The following is a 25,149-nucleotide window of genomic DNA, read 5'->3' on the forward strand; positions in this document are numbered from 1 at the left end:
ACAAAGTCTCAGTACACTATTTTTCATCACTCATCTGGGACAAAGTAAAATTTTTCAAAGTCAGCTCAAAAGAGGAAGGCAAAAGGTATTGCAAATCTGTTCAGGCACTGAGTTAGTGCTGGTGGATAAGAGACCTTGTGCCCAAAGAGCTTGCAGTCCAGAGGGGAGGCAGACAGGAACACAGGCTCAAAGTGATGCAATGTGAGGAGTATTAGGACAGGGCTGAAAACCTAACCCAGCATAACAGGCTCAGGAGCGCTTCCAGGAGGAAGTGACCCACCAGCTGAGCTCTGAAAAATGACTGATAGTCACTGTGTCTTACTTGTGGAAGTTGGAAAACAAACCAAAGACACTTGCGCTGGGTAACATGCACTCAGCATTGTAGAGGCCCATCATTTCACTTTCCGGGTTACATCACTTGTTATATGGCTATGTGTCTGGAATGACGGGTCAGACTTGGCCATTCTGGCCACACAGACATGGCAGGCATGACTTCCATTTGGTCCAGTTACTTCTGAGTCACATTGGAATGCAGTTTTTACAATGGAGCATTTGCAGCCTAATGATCAGTGACTTAGGAGTCTGGGGGATTTTTTTGTGGTGGTTGTTTTGTTTTTTTGACACAGGATCTTGCTCTGTTGCCTAGGCTGGATAGCAGTGACACAATCTTAGCTCACTGCAGCCTCTACATGCTGGCTTAAGCAATCCTTCCACCTCGGCCTCCAGAGTAGCTGGGACTACAGGCATGTGCCATCAGGCCCAGCTAATTTTTGTGTTTTTAGTGGAGACAGGGTTTCACCTTGTCGCCCACGCTGGTCTCTAACTCCTGGGCTTAGGTGATCCTCCCTCCTCAGCTTCCCAAAGCCCTGGCATTACAGTCGTGAGCCACAGCGCCCAGCCTTGGGAGATGTTTTAAGGCAATTTCTTTGTTCTCCAGATGTATTCACAAGTGTTCCGCATTAAATAAGGCCAAATGGCAAGACAGCTCTAAAACGCCAGCTGAGTTGCTAGGTAGGGTTGTACAGACTGTTCACTGCACAAATGTGTCATGTACCTGTGTGTGGTACAGGGCTTGTCTGCCCACCCACAGGAAGGGGCACCTTTTTTTCTAACTGATGTGCAAAGCTCTCCAAACCCAACGTTATCTCTGAGTCATATGATGTTTATTAGACTGTGGTGGTCATTTCTACATTTGTGCATCTTATAAATTGATTTTGTTCAGACTCCTGCAAAGTTTTTGTACTAGGCCTCCATCAAAAGCCAGTTCTGTGTTTTTGTAGATTTTCCTCATAGATAAGCAGAGATGATAGACATGAAAATCTTAAACATCTGGTTTCTTGTACCCACAGTGTGCTACTTTGGGCTGTTGCACTACTCAGTCTAGTTTGGGAACTGTGATTCCCAGGAATTAAAACAAGTATTCCCAGCTTCCTTCTGATTGCTGGATTAGCAGAATTTCCCTGGCCTCCAGCTGAATTCCAGCCCCTGGGAAGAAATGTCTTAGAGTGAACCCCCAGGCTGGAGCCTGTCAGAGGTTGTGTCATGTGTTTGCATTAGCTGAACAAAAACGAAGCAGGCTTTCCGGCCTTGCTCTCCCCTCCTCCCTGCACGCCTCTCCGCTGGGAGAGGCCAGTTAAAGTCTAGACACTGTCTGCTTGGCTCTGTGCCTTTTTAGCACAATCCGCACGGTTCTGCAGCTCTTACTTTGGTTGCCTGTCCTCACTCGTTTCCCCAGTTTTCCTAGTCAGCCTTAAACTGTCTCGGGGGACTGGCAACGAGCCGCACACGTAGGAAACAGGTGAGTGAATTTATGAGACTGTCAGCATTCAACTGCCTTGAAAGGTTCAGAGTGAAGATAGCAGCAGTGCTGGCTGAAACTGTGGCTGAGTTTACAGACATCCCTGGTGTGAGCTGGCTTCAAACGAACCTCCACTTACTGGCCAGAGATGGGCTGGGACGAATAACTCAGGACAGATAGTGGCACCCCAGGTAATGAGCAGCCACCTGACTCCTCAACTGCCAAATATGGGGGGTTAGAGTAGGTGGGCTCTAAAATGCAGTTTTGAAATCCTATTCATATAAAAGGAGGCAGATATTCTAGGCTGGATTATCAAAATATCCTACTTAATGGAATTGGGATTAACTCTTACCGTGATTTACAGCCTAGCGAAGAACAGTTTGAAAGATAGGCTGGCTCAAGAATGAGAAAACGGTGAATAAAAACAGGAGGCATCTTGTGTCCTTTACTTCCTCTCGCCATGTAGTGAGTGGAATATAAACAGTACAGCATATGGCACCTGAACAGTCTTCATGCCCAGGAATCCCAAATGCTGTTTACTCTACAGAAAGGAATCCCTTGATTTTCCACTTCAGAAGCTCAACAACACTGGGGAAGAAATGAAGAACCCTGGGTCTCCTTGTAGTTGATCAAGAAATTTTGGGGGCAAAAAAGGGAAGACAACCCCTAATTCAGAGTGTGCAATTTGAGATTTATTGAACTTATTTGAAAAACAAAAGCAAACAAAACTTTCTTCTCACTTCTGTAAATGTTCACATTTTCTTTTAAAAATAATGATGCAGTATTGCAAATGGCTTACAGAAATAGTTGTCTGAAACTATTGCATGGACCCTGATTTTGTTTTCTGGAATACTTCTTATTACCTTTTATCATGTTGCCTGGCCCATGGTCAGGATCCAGGGGCTCCTGAACAAGTATTAATGAATTGCCTGCCCTGCTCCCCTGGCCCTGATCTCTGGTCAGATCAGGGCTCTTACTACAGCCCATGGGCACTGGTCTTTTGCTTTGACCCAATGGTTAAATCAGGTGACTTGTTATGGTGAACACATAAGGAAGCAGAGGCCAATGCAGATGTTTTAGTCCTACTGAAATGCTTGGTACCTTGCCTGTACTCCAGTTCCCGAATCTCACTAGAAAATCCCAGTGTACTAAATCGTGCTATTGATCCTGACTGGGGAGCCAGCCAGCTCAATATTGGAGGGGGCCTTCCTAGTAAAGGTATAGTACAGATTAGGAATTAAAATTGGCCGTGCCCCAGGGTAGACTATATGTGTGTGTGTGTGTCTGTGTACATACAGAATACACATACATGCACACACACACAGATAGACACTACTTAAATTTCACCACTAGGAGAACATGGCCATCTCCCTGTAGCTCAAATAGTGAGACTTTTCTCACAAAAATTCCTATGGAATTTGTTTTGTTTTAATTTAGTTTTGTGTTTGACTTCTGATATACTGCCCTGATTTCTTTCTAAGCCTGGACACATAGACACAGTGCTTATTTTTATGGTGCGAAGTTGGTCTGTTAATGAATTTAATAAGTGCATGTCATTATTCACTCATTCCCTACCATATTCCAAACAATAAGAGGTTTTCCCTCCCTAATCCCAACATATCCTATTAGCTTCTGTAAGGGTTGGGCTAATTACATGTATTTTTAGCTATTGAGAAGGCCCATGTTTGTAGTTTGTGGCATAACATTTGTGACAGAGAAATAGAAAATGGACGGGACCTCAAAGATGGTCCAAGAAATTTCTGATCACTTTCACACAGATACCTGGCTCATCTAAACTGTAGTGTGAAATTGATACATGTGGAATTTCTATCAGAGAGGCTAAACACTATTGAAACAGAAATGCAGACGCTCACCCTGAGCAAAGACTCAGACATACTGAGTTCTCTTTATTGTCAGGGTCCCTACCAGGAGGGCCCAGCATGGCTTCTTGGCGGCCCAGCCCAGCTCACAAAACTTGCTTTGGGATGGAGGCAGATGTATGCTTGTCAGTCATTCACAAATACTCGGAGCACACAGCTTCACTTCTCCCAGGGCACCACCATCCTTGGTTCTGCACTGTGTGCTATAATTCTGATGCTATAGGGACAGGCCGAGGCCTACATCAGAAGCAGGAAATTCACCTGGCTTCTCCCGAGAGTCCCAACAGTCTTTCAGGAATGTATCTGTCTATGCTTTGTTCCCCTTCCTCTAGTATTCCCTCCTTGACATTTTCTATTTTCTTTCTTTTCTTATCCTGTGTGGCCTTGGTCTTGCTGACAGCCACATGCAGAGATGCAGATTTTCTGGTTTAGCTATTTAAAGGAGAAAGACGTTCACTTTATGCATTAATTGGCGTCTGCTTCCTGTTCCACAGAAGGGTAATTTTCTGTGTGGCACTAAGGGCTTGATAATGATCAAAGAAAACCCCAGTTCCCAGTAGGAACACACTTCAGGTGTGAGTCCACTTTGGGTTTCTCAGTCTCCTTTCTTGGGAGATGGAACTAGAAGAGAGAATGGGACTGGGAAGTGTTTTGAGTAGAGGCCAGACATTCAAGTCTTGGCTAAATGTTGGGTAAAATAATTTCAGTACTCACTGCAGGCTTATTTCTTAATAAAACTCCCCAAGCTACTTGTGGACCATGTTGTTTTAAAGGATAGGTACAACGTTAACCGCTTCCTCTTACAGATGCAGTTGAAGAGTCTTTGTGTTTCTTCATTTTCTCCAAAAGAACATATATAAGCTAGATAATAAGAAACCATGTTGGGCTTGTTTTGTTTATTACATGTCCTATTTTAGGTACTTTTTTTGACAAAAATAAAAAAGGGATATGAAGTCCTGTAAAAACAACCAGCGCTTGAGGATGACTAACCCCACTATATTGGTCATTTTACAGCTTAGGTAATTGCGTTTTTCCTCCAAATTCCCCATACACATTTGATCAAATAGAAGTCTCTTCATTTCCTGCTTTAAGTTGCTCCATGGAATTGCTGTGTGGATTAGAGAGCAAGTTGGGTTCCTCCCCAGTGGCTGTGTTTCCGTTGGTTGATTGGGTTATTTTCCAGGTAATACTATCATTATTTTGCCCAGTCTAAATAGCATTGTCGTGTAGTGACCGTAATTACTCATGTTAACAGTGGCCTGGAATGTAAAGACTTCCTCATTCTCCAGTGATTTGTTGTTTAACTCCAGGAAAAAGTATGTTCTCTGCCTAGGCTGAAGTGTGTGCATGTATTTGGCGCTTAGATAGCTGAGGCTCTAGACTGGCAGTCTGTGGGCTCAGATGTGACAGTAGCCATATTCAGAAAGTCATGACAGTCTCTGAGAGAGAGACAAAAGTTAGCAATTCTAAGCCTAAGAGTGTTCAAAGCATGTGATGAACTGTCCCCAAATGGTTCTTGTCCTAGAAGTTGGTGGAACAAATAGGAAGAAGGAAAATAGGGATGAGGAAGACTGGGAGAAAGGAGGTAGTGATGCACGTGGGAAACTCCGTTAATTTTAGTGGGTTAAGCAAATGCAGATGAGGCGACTGAGTGAAGAATTTCTGTTCTTTAAGTGCTTCATAAGAAAATACTGTGAGTGAACACTGCAGATATATATGATCAGAAAAGATGTATCACTGTTTTTTGTTTGTTTGTTTTTGTTTTGAGACAGAGTCTTGCTCTGTCGCTCAGACTGGAGTGCAGTGGCAGGATCTTGGCTCACTGCAACCTCCGCCTCCTGGATTCAAGCAATTCTCGTGCCTCAGCCTCCCAAGTAGCTGGGATTACAGGTGCCTGTAACCACACCTGGCTAATTTTTGTATTTTAAATGTGTGGTCTGTAAGCAAAACTTACAAATGATAATTAAAGCTGTAAATTAAAATAGGACCTCTACATAGTATGTGGCAAGGGAGATGACGTCTACAAAGGTGCCTCCCACAAGGAAAGTACTCAATAAATAGTAGTTGCTATTGTTCTCCTTGTTATGGCTTGAATTCCAAGGAACAGTAACACCATAGGGAGAGACATGAAGAGTCTAGACCCAAAGTATGTAGTGAGTGAAGTCCATATATGTGCTAGGTTAAATGGTTTTTTAGTTAGAGGACATTCCAGAGTTTTACAAAGTTCGTGTGCATTTATGACTCTAGGAAGGAAGTATAATAAGTAATGTTTCCCAAACATTTTACCACAGAGCACCATTTCAAAAAAAGCCATAAATATTTCAAGGCTAGTGTTCCATGGACAGACTTCCCATGAACAGGATCTATTTATATGTGACCCCAGGTCTTAGTGGCCTTGCTGAACTCACTTCATAAACTAAGTTTCCTCAGGAAGACATGGGACTTGTCTGGACCCAGAGCCTGTCTCAGAGAAGATCCTCTTGGTGGTGACTCTAAAATGGACCATCAGCATGGCCATGTGCACATCTACCTAGAACTGGCTGGGCTTTTGGATATCAACTTATGTACCCAGGAATTTTCTCTTTGATTTTTCACTTCCCCTGTTCATACCCAGTCTGTCAGAAAGTCCCATCTTCTGAACTGTCAGAATGTATCACCTCTCCATTGACTGTCCTCTGTCCCCACCCTAGCCAAGCTGCCATCATTATTGTGCCTGAACTATTGCAATAGCACCTAGCTGCTCTCCCCTTTCTCTCTCCTGCAACCTTGCTCTTTCTGTACAGGACAGCCTGAGTAATCTTTATAAAACACATATCTGATCATGTCACTCCCTGAGCAAAACCCCCCAGTGGTATCCATTGCATTAAGATAAAATACAGACTTATTATCAGTACCTTTAAGACCCTACAAGCTCTACCCCTTGCCAGCTTTTCCCAGCTTACTTCTTGCTGCTTTGCCGTTTGGACCCAGTGATGTGGCTACACTGGCCTTTTCTCTGTTCCAGGAATGTAACAAATTCCACCCTGCTTCAGAACCTTTGCACTTTTCTTCTCTGTCTGAATTGCTCTCATCCTTCTGGTCCCAGCTCAGGAAAGCATTCCCTGACCACTCAATCTAAGTTGTGCCCTCTCTCCCAGTCATACATACTCTATTTTCCTCTATATACTGATCACAGGCTGAAATGAACTTGTTATTTTTGTTTATTCGCCTTCCTCCCTCTAGAGCGTGTACTCCTTTAGAACAGAGGCTTTGTCTCTCTCATTCTCCAATGGGTCTCTGATACCTAGAACCAGCTGTGCTTCGTGTATAGTAGATGCTTAGTAAATATTTGTTGAATTAATCCACTAGCTAAATGGATTAATAAGGCCAAATGTCTCATATGTAATATGAAGAGGTGCCTACAATCTTTGTATCTTAATGATAGTCATCTCTGTGCCGTATTCTGCAAGAATATTGTGCATCTGGGAAGATGGTTGACAGCACTTGCCTGTCAACAGTTCGCTTAATCTTGGACATGACAGTAGTGCTGGGCTTGCTTAATCAGACACCTGGATTCTAATTCTCTCAGCCCCAGGTGAAGCTGGAATTTAAGCAGAGGCTAGCTGAATAGTAAATATTTTTATTCTTTCCTTCCATGATCAGCAATTTTAATATAACTTGGCACCATTCCCAGAGGAAGCTAATGTCCCAAGGAATATAAAATAAAGCATTAAATTATATTGTTGGTAAATCTTTGCCCAAAGTCACTAGTCACCCTTGTCTTTTGACCTCACTTTTGCTGAAACCTTTACTTTTTTTGGATCCTTCTTGCTCTTACTCTCTCTGGTTTCATTTGAATAGCAACTGTGATATTTCCAGTATGGATAAAACAACGAAAAAGGCATTCAGTGCCACTGGATTTACACATTAAGATCTCAGAGGTGAAGTCTCATTCTGGGGAAAGTTCTACCACTAACACAGTGGTCAGCATTGGGTGAAGCCCCGGGGAACCACCCACCTCCCACTTACCTGTGGCCTTAACTCCTTAAGTCAGAGTTCCCGGACTTAGCATACTGCTTCATTTTTCAGTGGAGCTGGGGGTTCCTCAGGGTAACCCCAAACATTTAAATATGTGGCATTTCTCCAGTGTTTACACAGTTAAAATGAAGGATACCAGAGCTGTGAGAACAATATTGTTACATGATACTTGGAAGTGTTTTTACCACAAATGATAATCTATCCATAGCAACTAAGCTAGTACGTTTTTGTGTAGAGTTTCTAATGCAGTCCTTGGGGAAAGACAGAATGAACAAAAAAGGAGGTCTTTGTGCATTGTGTACAGCTTGAGGGTCCCAGAGGGTTTTAATTTCTGAAAAAATAGGGGGGAATTTGTTGCAGTGGAACAGAATACCTGGCAGCCCCTCATTGGTGGGCCTCCTGTCAGCCAAGGCCTGATTGGCCAGGATAAGTAGGTTTTACAGCTCCTTCCCCCCAGCTGTGACATCCCAACTGCTTCAAGGAAAGAATGCAAGGCAGGAATGTCTCAAGAAGAATAGAATGTGCATGTTTTCATTGACTTTAATCTCAAGGCACTGAAACTATGTGTGTGTGTGTGTGTGTAATATTGAAAGCTGGCAGCAAAAGAGTGTAGCAGTCAAGCCAAGAAAAATTTTTAAAAAGGTTTTGAAAAGATAATATCTATCTCATTGCCAAATTTGTCCATCGATTTGTATGCCCCCAAAAAAGCATATGTAGCTAAAAGAAGGCTCCAAATATGTACAACTTAATTAGCCCTTTTGTCATTGTTTCTGAGCTAAGCCATAGAAAGTCTTACAGAGAGAAAGTACCAAACATTTTACCTTTCTTATAGAGGAGACCAGAAGGGTGAAATGACTTGTCCACAGGCATTGAAAACAGAGCCAGAATTCAGCCTGAGTGCCCATGACGCCTGCCCGTTCTCGAAGGACTAGGTCCTCATTACTCAGTATCCTGGTCCCAGATGCAGCCTGACATGCTGCCTTGCCTGTATGTTCAGATAATCACTTCAAAAGTATTCCAAGTTAAAGAAGGTCTTACTCTTTCTACTCAGACCCTCCTCCTCTGACGCAGTGAGGTCAGAAACTCAGAACTATTTTTATTTCCTTTTTTCTTTTTTTTTAAGAGACAGGGTCTTGCTATATTGCCCAGGCTGGTCTCAAATTCCTGGCTTCAAGGAATTGTCTCGCCTTGGCCTCCCAAAGTGCTGGGATAACAGGTGTGAGCCACTGCATCCAGCCATAACTGTTTAGAACCATGCTATTCGATGCCGATAGCTGCCAGCTACAGTGGCTATTGAGCACTTGAAATGTGGCTAGTCCAATTTAGATGTCCTGTAAGTGTAAAAGACGTACCAGATTCCAAAGACTTAGTGTGAAAAAAGAGTGTACCATATCTCCATATTATTGATTACATGTTGAGATGGTAATATTTTGGATATATTTTCTTAAAATAAGTGATTACACTTAATTTCACTTTATTTCTTTTGAGTTTTTAAAATGTACCTACTAGAGGCCAGGCACAGTGGCTCACAACTATAATCCCAGCACTTTGGGAGACTGAGGTGGCGGATCACTTGTGGTCAGGAGTTCAAGACCAGTCTGGCCAACATGGTGAAATCCTGTCTCTACTAAAAACACAAAAATTATCTGGGCATGGTTGCAGGTGCCTGTAATCCCAGGTACTCGGCAGACTGAGGAAGGAGAATTGCTTGAACCCAGGAGGTGGAGTTTGCAGTGAGCTGAGATCATGCCACTGCACTCCAGCATGGGCAATAGATTGGTCTCAAAAAAAAAGTACCTACTAGAAAATTTTAAATTCTATATGAGATGGCTATTCTATTTCTGTTGGATAGCACTGCTCTAGACAGTTGTCACTTAACCATGCATTGCATTTAACCACACATTGACTTATCTCTTATTAGATTGTGTTGTTCTGTTATTTAAAATTGCATATATTCATTCCTCCAGCTCCTCACCTAAGCTACAAGCTCCTTAGAGACACAGCCTGTGCTTTACTCTTCCTTGAGCCCCCAGCACTTGGCATGATGTTTGGTATTTTTTTGTTTGATTGTCCTGTGTATTACTTATTGGTTTCTTCTGTTTCCGTGTTGGATAATGATAAGGAAATGCAGATTAATTTGTGTTTGGATTGCTGCTTTTCTTTTCAAAGGAACTGATTTTATGTGGTTCTTAATTTGTTCCACAAACATTAACGTTCCTCTAAACTATTAAAATCCAGGGGACCTGTAGAGGGTGCCAGAACTTCCTGACACCCATGCCTAGCAGAGAACAATGGTGTTAAAATTGATGCTTACAGGTTTTAAGGAGCCCCTCCTGACCACCCTAGAAATCTTGGAGAAATTCCAAACTCAGCTCAGAAACTTGTGCTCTACTTTTCAGGACCTGAGTAATAGGTGCAATAAATTAGGCATGTTGGCCCAGGGACTCCCAGCCTTAAACCAGGGTTGAGAAGAGGGCCACCACCAGCCTCAGTCATTAAATAACTGTCAGGAACTCCTACCAAATGTCTGTGATTCTCAGAGTCTTTGAGAAAATTCTAGGAGACACACTCTGGGTGGGCCTTACCCTTTCAACATCCTACAATTTTGTAACTGAGTCTGTGGCTGAACCACATGCTCATAATATCTAGGCTGGCTATCTTATGCCTAAAACATAGTCATTTCTGCTGGTGCCCTGGGAGAGCCTGACCTTTCCCTGATTTCATGACTGCAGGATCCCTGTGCCACTGTTTTCAGTTCAGATGTTAAAGAGGAGTTAAGAGGAGTAGTTGGAAGGATTTGTAATGATCAAGACTTAGAAGCAAAGATAGTCCCATCTGCTGAGGCTCCCCAGCTTCCCAGCAGCAGAACCCCCCAAAAATCTTCTTGTGGCTGTTGAATCAAGGGAGATTAAGGCTACAAAAGGCAGTTCATGCCCAGAGCAGTAAATTAGGGTTTGTCTTTCGTAGGTTATTGGGTTTGGGTCTTTTGAGTATGGAAAAATTTATGCCCCCTTGAAAATCCAGTCCCAAAATTTATGGCTGGGTTTCTGGGGGTCCATAGATACCAGGTTAGCATCCTCACTCTCTAAAATAAAAACCACAAATTTTCCCATCCCATAGGCAGCCTAGTAATTCAGGCGACCATGTGTCACAGTTTAGGCCTGTTGTCCAAGTGTGTCTGTTTAAAAGGTTTCCTTTAATTCTCAAATGTCCCCTTTTGGATGATAAAATATATGGCTGAAGGCCACACTCATGGTTGCTCCAGAGTGATGCATAAATTAAACTTGCAGCCTCCCTGACTGATCCTCACTCAGCTCCAGAAAGCCCCAGGGACCAGAGATTACTCGGAAGAACAGCCTCTTCTGCACAAACTCTCCTCTGAGAGTTCCTCATTCCTTCCTTTGGGTGCCCTCTGAAGGGAGCCCTTGATTTGCATTTGGAATTGCTCCGGGGTGGGGATGGGGATGAGAAGGAATTTGAGGGAGAGGGCCTTCTAGAGCCTGGGCATGGGCAAGCTGAAGCCCAAGCATGATGAACACCACTGGCATTTCCTTGGAAGACTGTATTCCTCGGACTCCAGGTTTCCCCCACTTTCCTCCTGGCCAGCAGTAGCTGTGGCAACACAATGTCTGAGAACTTCTAATTACATCTGTCTGCTTCTCCTAGAACCCTGCTGTGCCACACATATGGAGACTTCATTTAGCTTGGAGTTTCTTGCGGGTTTTAACCCTGTCTGCATCCTTAGGCTAGAGAATAATTGCCAGGGTGCTGGAGCCTTAACTGCTTTGCAGCCACACTACCCCCAGAGATTCCCAGGACTTTGTCCCTGTTGATTTTGTTGTTTTGTTTTTTGTCTGAGACAGAGTCTTACTTCGTTACCCAGGCTGGAGTACAGTGGTGCGATCTAGGCTCATTGCAACCTCCGCCTTCCAGGTTCAAGCAGTTCTCGTGCCTTAGCCTCTAGAGTATCTGGAATTACAGGTGCAAGTCACCACACCCAGCTTATTTTTGTCTTTTTAATGGAGAGGGGGTTTCACCATGTTGGCCAGGCTGGTCTCAAACTCCTGTCCTCAAGTGATCCATCTGCCTAGGCCTCCCAGAGGGCTGGGATTACAGGTGTGAGCCACTGTGCCCGGCCTGTCCTTGTTTTTAAAGTGGAGACTGGTGCTACTCTGCTACGCTGGATCTCCCAGCTCCATTTTGTTTCTGTCAACCCTGACATCCCTACTATCCCCCCAGCCTCCACCATTGTATCAGGTGATCTCACCTCTTGGTTGGGCATCACAGTTCCTATTAATGTGCCCAATCCAAGGGGAGATAAATCACGTGGGCATAGTTAAGGCCTTGCTGTCCCCTGGCAACTCGTGTTTCAGTGTATTCCACCCCACTGCAAGGTCAGCCTAGTGGATGAACCAGAAGGGAACAGTTAGAGATCCCCAGAATATTTTGGGAGTGGAGGAGGGGTAGAGCAAGGCAAGAAGCATTTTTCCTGGTCTAGGAATGTTGACCAGCCTGCCTCCCTCTACCTCAGAGGACAGTGTAAGGGTGGGGTTCCTCAGAAGGGTTCAAGCAAAAAGCAGTGGCCTCAGATAATCCCATTTCTGCAGTTTCTCCTGCCTTCTTCTCACTTGCTTCTCTTCATCTCTACTTCCCCCTAGTATAGGCCCCCAAGGTATCAGGCAGCTCTTTGGCTGCCCCTGCCCTATACTCGGAAGTTTACCCAATTTTGCTTTGCTCTGACGTACCCCACATTCCCACATTACCTTATGTTCCTCTTCACCAAATTCTTACTTCTCTCAGCATGTCTCAGTTAGGTTATATATTAACTGTGGACAAAGGAAATGACTGAAAGCCATTTTAGACCTCCGTTGCTCTTCTGTCTACCTCATTAACACACATATGCATGCACACACGTGTGCACACACTCTTCAGTGTCTTTCTGTGGGCCTAAGACAATCTCTAATTATCCAGGCTGAATATGTATGACCTGGTGGTGGAGGGTGGGTCTTTAGGGTATTTCCTCAAAAAAGACCAGTTCTGGGAGGCAGCAGCCCCAGGAAAAGATTTGGCACAAATGTTGTTCCTCTCTGTCCCTATCCCAAGTCCCCAGGGCAGTGTGGTTCAATCCATCCTGTTTTGCTTTCAGCAAAAGTTAATGGAGTGGCACAAGGTATATGCTAGGTCCTACAAAAGGATGGACAAACAGAATCTTTGTCCTCTAGGAGCTTATAGGTCAGCCAGAAAGACAAAATCCACACAATCAATTCTATTTCTTAAAAAATAAATGATCAAAATGAGTTCATACAAAGGAATCAAAGTTCAGAGAAGGAAGGGGGAATTCATACCAGTAGAAAGTAAAAGCTCACTGAGAATGGAGTGGTGCAACTTGAGCCAAGCCTTGAAGGATAGGGAGAATTTGGGCAAGCCAGATAACAAATCAGACTTCCCAGATGGTGACATGATTTTTTTAGGTGGTCTTATGGGACATTCTCTGCCCATCTGAAGGTTAAAGAAGCATCTAACAATTCCTCATCATGCTGACATTTTCAAAGGCTAATGAGTTCTTATTTGAAAACATAGAACCTTGGGAGCCCTAGACCCTTTTTTTAATTTTAGTCCACTTACAGCTTAAATCTGCTGTGGCTACCTGCTCTGCTCACAGACACTTCCCAAAGCTCTCAGTAGCCAGGGTCCCTAAGAAGTGGAGAGTTGCTTGAAGTGAGGAGCCCAAGGATCTCGAGGCTATGTGAACAATGAAGTCACCCAGGAGAAAGGAAAAACACCCTGTGCCATGTGCCAAAGACTTTGTTAACAGTGCCCAGGTAGAAGGCAGTAGGTGATAGTGTCGGGCATGCAACTCAGTGCCAGGGCAATGTGGACCACCTTGGAGAATAGTGGCTCAGCTTGCAGGTTTAGGGGGAATCATGTGCAAATTAGGGTAATGGAAAGCAGCCACAGAAGTGATGGGGGGACTGTTCCAGCTCAGGGAAGCACACAAGTTCTCTGCCACAGTGGATTCCATTCCCAGCAGGTATGTGGTATCAGGAACCACCCAGGGACTACTTAAATTCAGTGGCACCCAAGGCAAAACGGGTGGAGAGGAGAACTAGATACCTCTTAGGCGATATCCATCTCATCTGCCTTCCACTGTATCAGGGAAGTAAATCCTGCATTCCACTTAGAACTCCAAAGAATGCAAATCCTAATAGGTTCAGGGCTTGGGAAGCTGGGGTGGGTGGAGGGTGGGCTTGCATGGGATGGAGGGATGGGAATGTGCAGGGATGTTGGCCCAGATGTGGCAGGCTCTGCAGGGGATGTTTCTAAAACTGCCTGTCTTGAGAATTTTCCCACAGCTGTCCTAGAGCTTTCTCCCTTCTTTCAGTTGAAGGTACTGGGATTTAGGTGTGTGGAATTTTCTTTTTTAAACTTTTGATCAACCATTTTCCTTGAACTACATGTGGAAATACTTAGAGCATGAATGCTGAGTAAATGTGAGCCCTGGCAGCCCCAGACATACTTCAGTGACAGGTTCTTGGCAGGAATGAAGAATTGTGAATCTCATGTGAATTTCCTTTAGCCTTTCTCTCCTTTCTTTTCTTCCCTTTTCTCCTTGCAAGGCAAATGCAAGTAGAATAAAAACTTTATTAGTAGCATTCTAGGGGCATAGAGGGTTCCAGCCAGTTCACTAGAAACAAAATCAGAACACTCAATTGGGGTCCCATTACTGCTTCCCTGATTCCCTCTGCCATGATCTGGGAGGGAATGAAAAGGCATTGCTTATGAGAATCCTTTGACTATGAGAGCCAACTTTAATCCCCCCTTCAGAACCCAGCAAAAACCCTGAAACACCCTCATGTGACTGTATACATAACCACTTTCTTTAGTTTGGCCATATAGGTTAGCTTCCTTGGGTGGGTGAAGTTTGATATTCAGGGACATCTGAAGTGGTAAATTCCTGAGCTTTCTAATTAATAGAATTCTTACAATTTAAGGGACTTAGGCATCACCTATAACCTCTGCATTTTATAGCTGAGGAAACTGAGACCCAGAGAGGTCAAGCACCTTGCCCCATGTCACACCATATGTTAGAGGCAGAGATATGTCCAGGGCCCATTTCAGTCCTCCTGCATTAATTCTTCTTACACAGGACATCACTGCCTCTGCCAGGCCTACACTCTGGGTTACTAGTTCAGGTTTCAGCAGAAGTTTAAAAGCTTTTTTTTTTTTTTTTGACTGTTTTATCTCAACATTTGCCAAATGATTTCTCGTACATGGCGTTCATCATCCACTTCTGGGAGCTCTCTAGGCTTCCTGGTTTTCCTCCCAGTTCTCTGAATGCTCCTACTCTACTCTCTTGGCTGCTCTGCTGTCAGAGTTGTCATACCGTTGTACAGGCTGTTGATTGCATGAGGAGGTGACGGGCTGAAATCCAAGCTGCACTCTGCTAGCCAAGCCCCATACCCTGGTGGTGTGCTGCATCTCCCTGGAGAGGAAGGTGCCTTTTCTGATTTACACAGAGACCCCTTGTGGGCTGTTCTTCCTGCTCTCTGTGTTCCCCCTTTTCCTTCCACGCCCTAGCCGCCCTCAGCCTTCCATGACCACCCCTTCCTCCTGAGCTCATTTGTTCCTCTGCCTCCATTTCTCACCTTTACACAGATGGCGCCCAGATATGCATTTTTAGCCAATATTGGCAGCTGTCAGTGGGATGTTTCACTGTCCCTTGAGACACATGTCCATAATTGACTCATCATTGGCCACCCCACCCTCAAGGGACACTCTTCCCAGGCTTTATCTCTGACACAGACACACCGCCAACCCTCCCGGCCCTTGAAGCCAAAGGTCTGGCAGCCCCCAGACTGTCTCCTTCCTCTCTCTATTCAGCATGTTGCCAGACCTCGTTATTCTGTAGAGATTTCTCTTGGATCCCTTCCTTCTGTAACCATGCCATCCATCACTAGTGTAGATGCAACTCTCATCACCCAGGCCTTTTCCAACTGATTTCCTTCTGCCCCCAATTCCGCCTTACCCATTTCTTGCCATGTGCCACTGTTCAAGTGTTCTTCTTAACACTCTCCTGCTCAAAAACCTATAGATTTTCCATCCAGATCCTACCTTTCTTAAAGAGCTCGGCTCAAGTCCCATTTCTTCTATGAAGTCCCATCTCCTGGAGTTGGCCCCATTACTTCAGACTGCATTGGCCTGTATTCTTGTTTCATCAGCCCAACTAGGTTAGACACTCCTGTGGTAGGGGCAGCCACATCCTCTGCTCCTTTTTGGGTTTTTTTGTTGTTGTTATTTTTAGAGACAGGGTCTCACTCTGTCACCCAGGCTGGAGTGGAGTGACATGATCCTAGCTCACTGCAGCCTCAAACTCGTGGACTGAAGCAATCTTCCCATCTCAGCCTCCTGAGTAGCTGGGACTATACGCACATGCCACCACACCCAACTAATCTTATTTTTTGTAGTGACAGGGTTTTGCCATGTTGCCCAAGCTCGTCTGGAACTCCTGAGCTCAAGTAATCCTCCCAAAGTGCCGGAATGACAGGCATGAGCCACTGCACCCGGGCCTCCCTTTTGGGTTTATGCCACAGAGCTTGCGCCATGCTTATCACAGACCATTCTCTTTTATGTTTTGCCGTTACAGGCATTCATCAAATACGCATTTTGATGGGTTTAAGTCATTTTCCTTGGCTGTTACTGAAGAAGACTGGAGGATTTATACTCTCTATATTGGCCGTCAAAGTGGACAAGTCTTATGTAGACAATTGGAGAGGAGAAAATAAGAACCATACTCAAACCTAACAAGCAAATTCAGGACAGATAAATGGTCTGTATTAGAAACTTCCACTTGGGCTTTCCTAAGAAACTGAAGGGTGAAATTGTGAAACCAGTGGCAGCCTTACAAAAACACTCCTTAGGAAGAGTGACGAGATATCTTGGGAACTCCCAGGAATCACTCTGAGGAGTGTTGCTTTCGTAATGGGGAGCCCGAAAGACCCCGTCAGTAGCGGTGGAGTCACTGAGTGTTCCTGTGTTGAGAAGGCGGTATGGTATGTCACAGGGGAGACTCTCCAACTCGTCACTGTGGACGTGAGAACAGAAGCACCTCTCTCAGGTACCAGAGTTGGAGCCCCCTGGGTCTGACTCTTTCCGCAGTCATGGCCCAGCTCGTGAAGTCACAGTCTCCTCAGTGCAAACAGGGATGAATCCCCGAGCCTCATAGATCTTTGTGAGATGATTTTCAGTCCTATATAAACAGGCCTAACATGTTTCTAACTCTGTAAGTGCTTACTATACTGCTGTACTTCTGCTATGACTAGAAAAGACCATTGCAGAACACAGGAACTGATCATTCTTTAGAAACCAAGCATCTAGTGTGCTATGTTATGTCTGGGCCACTTCAAGAAAGCCCTAAGGATAGGCAGCAGGAGGCATTCCAGAGATGACATGTGAGCAGCAGCGAAGGGGAGAGGCTTCCTTGTGAAGGTGGCCTGAGCCAACCTAGATTCTTCAGTCTGAAAACACAAATACTTAGAGAATGTGACAGAATCTGTAAAATAATAAAGAAAATGGTTGAGGTAAACAGCACTGTCCCATTTGAAATCTGAATGTAGTAATTTCCAGGCACACAATATGCAATGAGTAGTAAAAGGAACGTGTTATATCCCATAAGCTGTGATAGAGGCTAATCATAGAAATTAATCAAAGGGTAATTAAATAATTCTTGATTGACGGGGCACAGTGACTCAGGCTTGTAATCCCAGCACTTTGGAAGGCCGAGGCAGGTGGATCACTTGCAATCAGGAGTTCGAGACCAGCCTGGCCAACATGGTGAAACCCCATCTCTACTAAACATACAAAAATTGGCCAGGCATGGGGGTGTGCGCCTGTAATTCCAGCTACTCGGGAGGCTGAGGCAGGAGAATCGCTTGAACCCGGGAGGCGGAGGTTGCGGTGAGCTGAGATCGCACCACTGCACTCCAGCCTTGGCACCAGAGTGAGACTCCATCTCAAAAAAAAAAAAAAAGGCCGGGCGCAGTGGTTCATGCCTGTAATCCCAGCACTTTGGGAGGCCGAGGCGGGTGGATCACGAGGTCAGGAGATCGAGACCATCTTGGCTAACACAGTGAAACCCCATCTCTACTAAAAATACAAAAATTGGCAGGGCGTGGTGGCGGGTGCCTATAGTCCCAGCTACTCGGGGAGGCTGAGGCAGGAGAATGGTGTGAACCCGGGAGGTGGAGCTTACAGTGAGCCGAGATTGCGCCACTGCACTCTAGCCTGGGCGACAGAGCCAGACTCCATCTCAAAAAAAAAAAAAAAAAAGTTCTTGACTGACAGCTTCATAGTAGATTTTTTAAAATCTTAAAGCTAATCTTCATTGGGCAATACATCTCTTATTTGGATGTCATGGAGTCCAGCCGTACTGACCCAAAAATATCCTAAGTGCCACTGTTGGCTGCTGCACTAACCTGAAGAGACTGCAAATGACATTTTAAAATAATTTTTCTTTATTTTTAAGCAGCTTTATTGAGATATCACTGACATATAAAAATTGCATATATTTAAGGTGTACAAATGTTTTAATGTTTTAATATTCGTATATATGGTGAAATGTTCACCATAATCTAATTAACATATTCACTACCTCTACATAGTTACCATTTTGTGTGTGTGCATGTTGAGAAGATTTAATTTATGATCTATCCTCTTATCAAATTAAAAGTATACAAACAGTATTATTAACTACCATTGCCATGCTGTACATTACATCTCCAAAAATTACTCATCTTGCGTAACTGAAACTTTGTACCCCCAAATGACATTTAATATACAAACCATTTGTTGAGCATTTTCTCAGGCAGGACACTGGTGGGTCCGTGGGAAGCTGAAGTGTGCAAGGCTCTTACAGTCTACTTGAGATAAGCCATATGTGCATCAAATATTGACTAGGACTGTCTCTAATAGACTAAGGACCCAAAAGCCATTATTGGAAAGATCTTGTTTATGAAGAAAATAATAGGGCAAATGGAGACTTGGATTACCATGAAGCTAATTAAGCTTTGATTTCAGACCTTTTATTTGCAAGGGCCTTGCCAGGCCATGTACCCAATTTGCATTTATAATTGCATATTCTTTTTCATGTAGAGCCCTCCCAAAACCATTTAAGCTTCAGGCCCCACAAAACCTGGGTCTGGCCCTGGTGCGTTAACCTTGAGATGGGGGACTGATTGTGAACACATATAAGGAAGGGACACTTATAGCAGGGACTGCACACATGCAGTGCCCCCTCCCACACACATCAGAACCACTGCTAGAAATCACCAGTCCCTCTTGTCTGTCCATAGCATATGCAGGATGTACCAACACATTACTTTCCAGAAAAAATAATCAGAGAGACTTGAGCAAGGTCATGAGATACTCCAGCAAGATTTCAAGGTCCTGAAGCAATTTCGCTCTTTCCCTCTGCTTTTCTCAGGCCTGTGCTACTGGGTTCCAGAAGAGCTGCCTGGGAGCAACCAGCATCTCACCCCATACGCCCCACTGCAGACCTCCCCCTGCTCTTCCCAGTTCTGCGAATTCCTTTGTCCCCAGCTCCATGGTACTCTGTGTATATCTGAGGGGCCCTGGTGTTCCTGTGAAGTTTCCATGACTAATTCTGGCAAAGCAAAGAGAGCTTTTCTCACGTCAACAAAGCCACTCTGTCACAGAATAGTGGCAAGTGGAGCCAAAATTCCACCTTGGCATAAGTAGAGCTGTTCTTTTTTAAAAGAGTTGGAAAGAGGAAAAGTATGGAGGGGACAGAGTCGACCCACTTCATGTTAGTGAAATGATGGTATATTAAGCTGACAGTTTTATGGCTTTGCTTATAAGCTTCCTCCCCTGCCAAAGCACACTGTTCTTCCAGAAATTGTTTTACTTCAGAAGACTTCTTTTTAAACATTCAACGTGTGTTTTATGTTCAGACTTAATTCTGGTTGGCCCAGAGACTCAGATACACGATCACCTCTACTGGTGGTTTTGTAAATAACTTCTTTCTCCATTTGCTTGCAAAGGATCTTTTTTGATTGCAAAAATAATTCCATTTTTTAAGACCTTGGATTCAAGACAACACCTTTCCTAGCTTTGATTTGTAAAGAGGTAGAGTGGTTTAGTGGAAAGAGGCTTGGATTAAAGTCTGGAGACCTAGGGCCAGGCCCCAGCTCTACAACTGTGAGATCTTGGACCAGTCACATGTAGCTGTGAGCCTCAGTTTTATTTTCACCATAGGATCTTAAATCTGGAAGGGCCTCACAGGTAACCCCTGCCTGCCTATCTGTAAAAATTACAGATTAACCAAAATTGCTGTGCAAGTATGAAGTATCATTATTGCCATTTCAATGGTTGCTCAGATACTTTCTACCTAGTAAAAAGTCGGGAATGTTCCCAGTCTGTGTTCTACCAAAGGGAGTTTGCAATGTGAAAATTAATGAGACCAAATCGCCAGAGCTTGGCTTGCAACACACGAAATGAAAACAACATGGAGACTAGTCAGGAAGACGATGCAGAAGGATAAAGCTAGAAATCTGATGTTTCTCCATTGCAGGCAGATATTTTGTTGATTTTTATCAATATGTCTGAGTGTCCACACTTCCAGAACACACCCTCTACCCCCACTCAAATCAATTACATTCTCACAGGTACATCTAGACTTATAGGTTAATACTTTTGTAATATTGGACCTGCCCATAACCTCATACTCCTAGAGAACATCCATGTGCCAATGTGGTCATCTGTGCATACACGAAATCCTCATACTGATTTGGGACATCATTCCTAAAATCATTACAGTGGTAGAGCAAACAGTTCTATTTACAAGAACTGCATTGTACCTTGTGACCTCACCCTGTGTCAGCCCTTGGAACTGTCCCCCCTCCCCAAAGCTCACTGCCTTGATTGTACCCCAAGAGGGAACCTTGAGGCTCTGGAATCCGGCTGGCCTTTGTTCTGTTCCTGACTCAGCTCTCACTAGTTATGTGGCCTCCATGCATCACAGAGCTTTTCTGACTCTCCAATGCCTCTGCATCTGTTACATGGGACTAAAAATACAGAGACCTGCACAGAGGTTGTGAGGACAGAGATATCTGCAGAGCCTCACTCAGCTGAAGGTCCTAAAATTAACACTGGCCTTCGGTCCTAGGCCCTTGTCATCCCCGACTAGATTTACAGTCTTAAACCTGGCCGGTTTTCCTGCTTGCAGCCTCTCTCCATCCAGGCTGCCCCGCACTTTGAATCAGAATTTCAGAAAGGACCCGACACAAATTAACATTCCAAATCACCATATCCATCATGTTACCTACCCAATCCCAAACCTTCCAAGGTTCTCACTGCTCATAGTTGCTGTGGAGAGCCCCCCGGGTCAGCCATCGAGCACCACCCCTTTCCCCACCATCACCTGCCACCCTGTTCATCTCCCTATTCCTCACCACAGCCCTCCCCACCAGGCAGCTATTACTCCAACCCATGAGAATGTTCAACCCCTCTCAAGGTGTTCTTTTCCCCCACTCCGAATCAGTCTCTCAGCAGATGGGTAAGACCACCCACCACCCTAAGCAACTTTGTAGGCACCTCAGGGATGCACCTGACACTCCCACTCCCAGAGAAGATGAGGCTTGGAGAAGGGTTTTCAATGGCACAAAAGCTATCTCTCTGGAGAAAATTTTCTTCATTGTTCATTTCTGCATTAAAGCATGCCTGTGAATGGGGATCACTGGGGAGGGCTATGAGGCTGCCGGTGAGACCTCTCCCACGTTGGTAGATCACCCTACCCGTATTTGTGGGGCAGCCACCCTATTCTTCTACCTCCTGCACCACTTCTGGCTCCAAGGACAGAGCTGGGTGGAGCTGCAGGAGCCAACACTGCGCTTCTGCATTGCGGCACTGGGCTGTGCAAGACAAAGAGAGAGATTGCCACCTATTGACAGACGTATCACCTGCAAAGAGGCATGATTGTGTAACTAGTGGCTCCCCTCTTGCCTGTGTGCTCTTCAAACGGGCCTTTTGTTTTTTCTATTCAGTCAGTCCTTCTGTTCTTTATTACCACTGCAGTGCAAGGGAGGACAGGGAAAAACGGGACATGACAGCCCAAGGTGGTAGTGACAGCATCTCAGTGGGAAAGTTGTCTGAAAATAAATTGCCCATTGTAGTAATAGCCACTTTCAGTTGTGTGGCAGGCACTGTGCTGCCTGCAGTACATCCCATTTAATCCTCACAACGACCCTCTAAGAATCAGTACTCCCAGTTTTCACTTGAGGAAGCTGAGGTTTAAAGAGAGCACCTGGCCCACGACCAGCAAGTAAGGAATAGAGGTGGGATGTGGGTAATTTAAATCTAAATCTCTGACGCACTCTTAACGCACATTCTCCCAACACTTGCTAATTATGCAACTCACACCCCCGTCATAATTTCCTTATGTCATCTGGATATGAAAATAAATCAAATATAAACTACTTTCCCTTAGATTGGGCAGAATTCTAGCTCTGCCACTTTCTAGTTATTTAAGGCTCAGCCCTCTCACCTGTGAAATGGGGCTAGTGATGTCTAACTTAGCGAGTTATTGAGGAGCTTAAATCACATATAAAAATAACTTAGTAGGATGCCGGGTATTTATAAATGGGAGTTTAGTTATCAGTGGTTGAAGATATGAGTTGGAATCCTAGCTCCTCTCATTTCTAGCTTTGGAACCTTGGGCAAGTTATCCGACCTTTCTGGTCTTCAATTTCCTCATCTATGGAATAGGGTTAATAATAATATACCTGTTCTTGCAGGGTTTCCCTGTAAGATGAAATCATGTGTATGAAAACATTTTGTAAATCTTAATTGTACTCTTCAAATATTAGTTGTTATAACTCAAAAGTTATGTTTCTTCAAATGGATTGTTGAGAACTATTCCTGAAAAATGACTTGATTGAATTCAATCTATTTTTGATACTTACTAAAAACACCAATATAAGTTAAAAGGAGGTTCCATACATGCCACAGGCTTTTCTGCAACAGCTCTATAAGGCATTCCCATGAATAACAGGTTTCATAGGCAGCTTGATTTACAGTTGGTACTTCCAAATGTATCTCACTGAATGTCCACAGGGCAGGGCTGGCATTTACCCCTACTTTATAGATGACGACATGTGAGGCTTAAAGAATGAAAATTACTAGTTAAGGACAGAGACTAGTGAGTGGAGGTTTGTGGGTGTTTGCCTGTGGAGCTGTGTGCGGGTGTATTTGAGTGCAGGCATGTGTCTGAGCATGCTTTTTTATGCATTTGTGTGTCCATAACTCATGGGACACACCCACAGGGGGGGTGCATATTTGTCTGTATCCCTTGGCTAGAGTGTCGTTTTTGGGGAGAGGAGAAGGTAAACATATCTGAGGTTTTTTACAATTCGTCAGCAAAAACCTTTTCCTCTTCCTTTTTCGTGTTGCCTTACATTCTCAGGCAGTTTCCACAAGATGGCCCTGCCCGGAGAATATCCTTGATTTTTATCTCCACTCTCTGTTTAGGAAAACAACAGCTCTCCAATCCCCGCAGACTTCTGGGAATTACTTCCTCTTTCTTCCCCGCCTGCTAGCTTTCTTGAATTCGCCTTAGCAACATTCAAAAAAGAATTGGTTTATCCACAGCATGTGAACCAATGAAATGTGAGCATGAGAATGGCTTCTAGACCAATGGGAGCCCTGCATGACCCACAAGCAGGCTTGGGACAGAAAATAATAACCTGGAGTTTGCAGAGCAGCCTCTGGGTGGCAGCAGACTAGCTGTATTGGATACAGCACCTCAGCTCGAAAGCCTGTACTTTCTTTTTGCCTTTTTTGCCCTAATCTTGGATATAAAACATTCACCAACTATAAGAATTGTACTGTTACAAGACTTGTGGGTGTGAGTTCTCTGCATAATGTAGTAGACATGGCCTGGAGGGTGGACTGTTGGGTTCCATCCCTGCCTCACCACAGCCAGCCCGATGACCCCATTGTGCCTCCTGCAGTCTTTGTTGGTTTTGTCACAGCCAATGCTAGCCCAGTAGCCTTGGGCCTGGAGGTCTTTCATGATTTTGCCTGCCCAGCCAGTCAGGATGAGAAGCTGGGGAAATCACATTCTCCTTCATGTAACCACCACTACCCCTGGGTTGAGTGGTGAATGAGGTGGGGCTGGCTTTCTGCCACCAGTGAATGGGAGGGAAGGGATGAGCCACCAACAGATCAGTGCCTGTCAATACCCCCACATTCTCAGGTGCATACACCGAGACCATTCCCTACCTTGTCAGTTCTGCTGCACATGTCTGAACAGGGAAATGCCTGACTAGCAAATGATTTGAGAATAGTTCTGCTATCAGGCAGTTTAGCCCTCTTAATCTTGAAGCCAGTGGCAGACATGGGCAGAGGCTAAATGGGACCATAGCAAATATAGCAAATCCACGTTTCCACTGGTTTAGCCATCCTTCTTTTTGCCCTTTGAGATGATAATGCCTTGAACACCATTCAGTCAGGTTTGGGTCCTTCAGATAGTCATAGTTCTCCACAATGTTTCCATTTCTGCCTGACTTACTCCTCTCATCCTTTAAGAATCAGTTAAGGCCTAGTATCTTCAGAAAGTATCCTCTGAAAAATTCTCCCCCTCCCCCTCCCCCTCCCTTCCAGCTCCCTGGTGATCCTGTTCTTGCACTTCCTGTGTTGTTTTCCAAATGTCTCTTTCTTTGTGAGTTTCCTCTGAGAGTCATGGAGCTTCCTGAGGACAGGGTCTGTCCTTTGTATCTCCATCCCTTAGTGTAGTGTTGGCATAAGATAGGTGCTTAATAAGCATTTTTATGAGAAAGGAAGCATGCAAGAAAGGAACTCTTGCTCTTTGAGAAACATATTAGGGACTCAGAAGTACCTGAACCTGGGCTGAAGCAGTGTCTGGGAGTAGGGCACTCGCTGTTGGAGGCAACGTCTAGCTGTTTAAGACCCAACATCTAGCTGTTTAAGACCATGAGCCATGATTCCAGAGCAAAGCCCAAGCCTGAAAGATAATCTCATTATGGGCTTATCCCTTAGTGGGTTCATCTCAGTCACATGGTTTCCTTTATGATTGTGTGTTTTAGGAAGAGCTAAGGAGCAAATCCAAGATCTGTGCCAATGTGTTTTGTGGAGCTGGCCGGGAATGTGCAGTCACAGAGAAAGGGGAACCCACCTGTCTCTGCATTGAGGTAAGTCCTAATGTCAGGAGCCAGAGGACAGTGGCCAAGGCCAGTGTGGCTACCTTGCGGAGCCACCCATTAGCAGGCAGTGCCAATGATTTCAGTCTCTTTATAAAAGCATACCTCATGCCTCTGAGAAACATGGAATTTTTATTCCAGGTTCCTGATTTTTAATGCATGGATATTTTTTCTTTTTTTTTAATTTAGCTTTATAAGATTTTTTTAATTAAAAAATAAGAAT

The 25,149-nt window shown here is 44.5% G+C and overlaps 1 protein-coding gene across 1 annotated transcript in view; it reads left to right on the top strand.

Annotated features, from left to right (window-relative positions):
• FSTL1 (follistatin like 1) overlaps window positions 1-25,149 on the top strand; it is a 55,069-nt gene that overhangs the window by 10,812 nt on the left and 19,108 nt on the right. Inside the window, exon 3 of the mRNA XM_005548047.5 lies at window positions 24,813-24,917. Within this exon, the coding sequence (XP_005548104.3) occupies window positions 24,813-24,917 (105 nt within the window). The remainder of the gene's footprint in view (window positions 1-24,812; window positions 24,918-25,149) is intronic.

This window comes from Macaca fascicularis, chromosome 2, assembly GCF_037993035.2.
Source record: "Macaca fascicularis isolate 582-1 chromosome 2, T2T-MFA8v1.1".
NCBI lineage: Eukaryota > Metazoa > Chordata > Mammalia > Primates > Cercopithecidae > Macaca > Macaca fascicularis.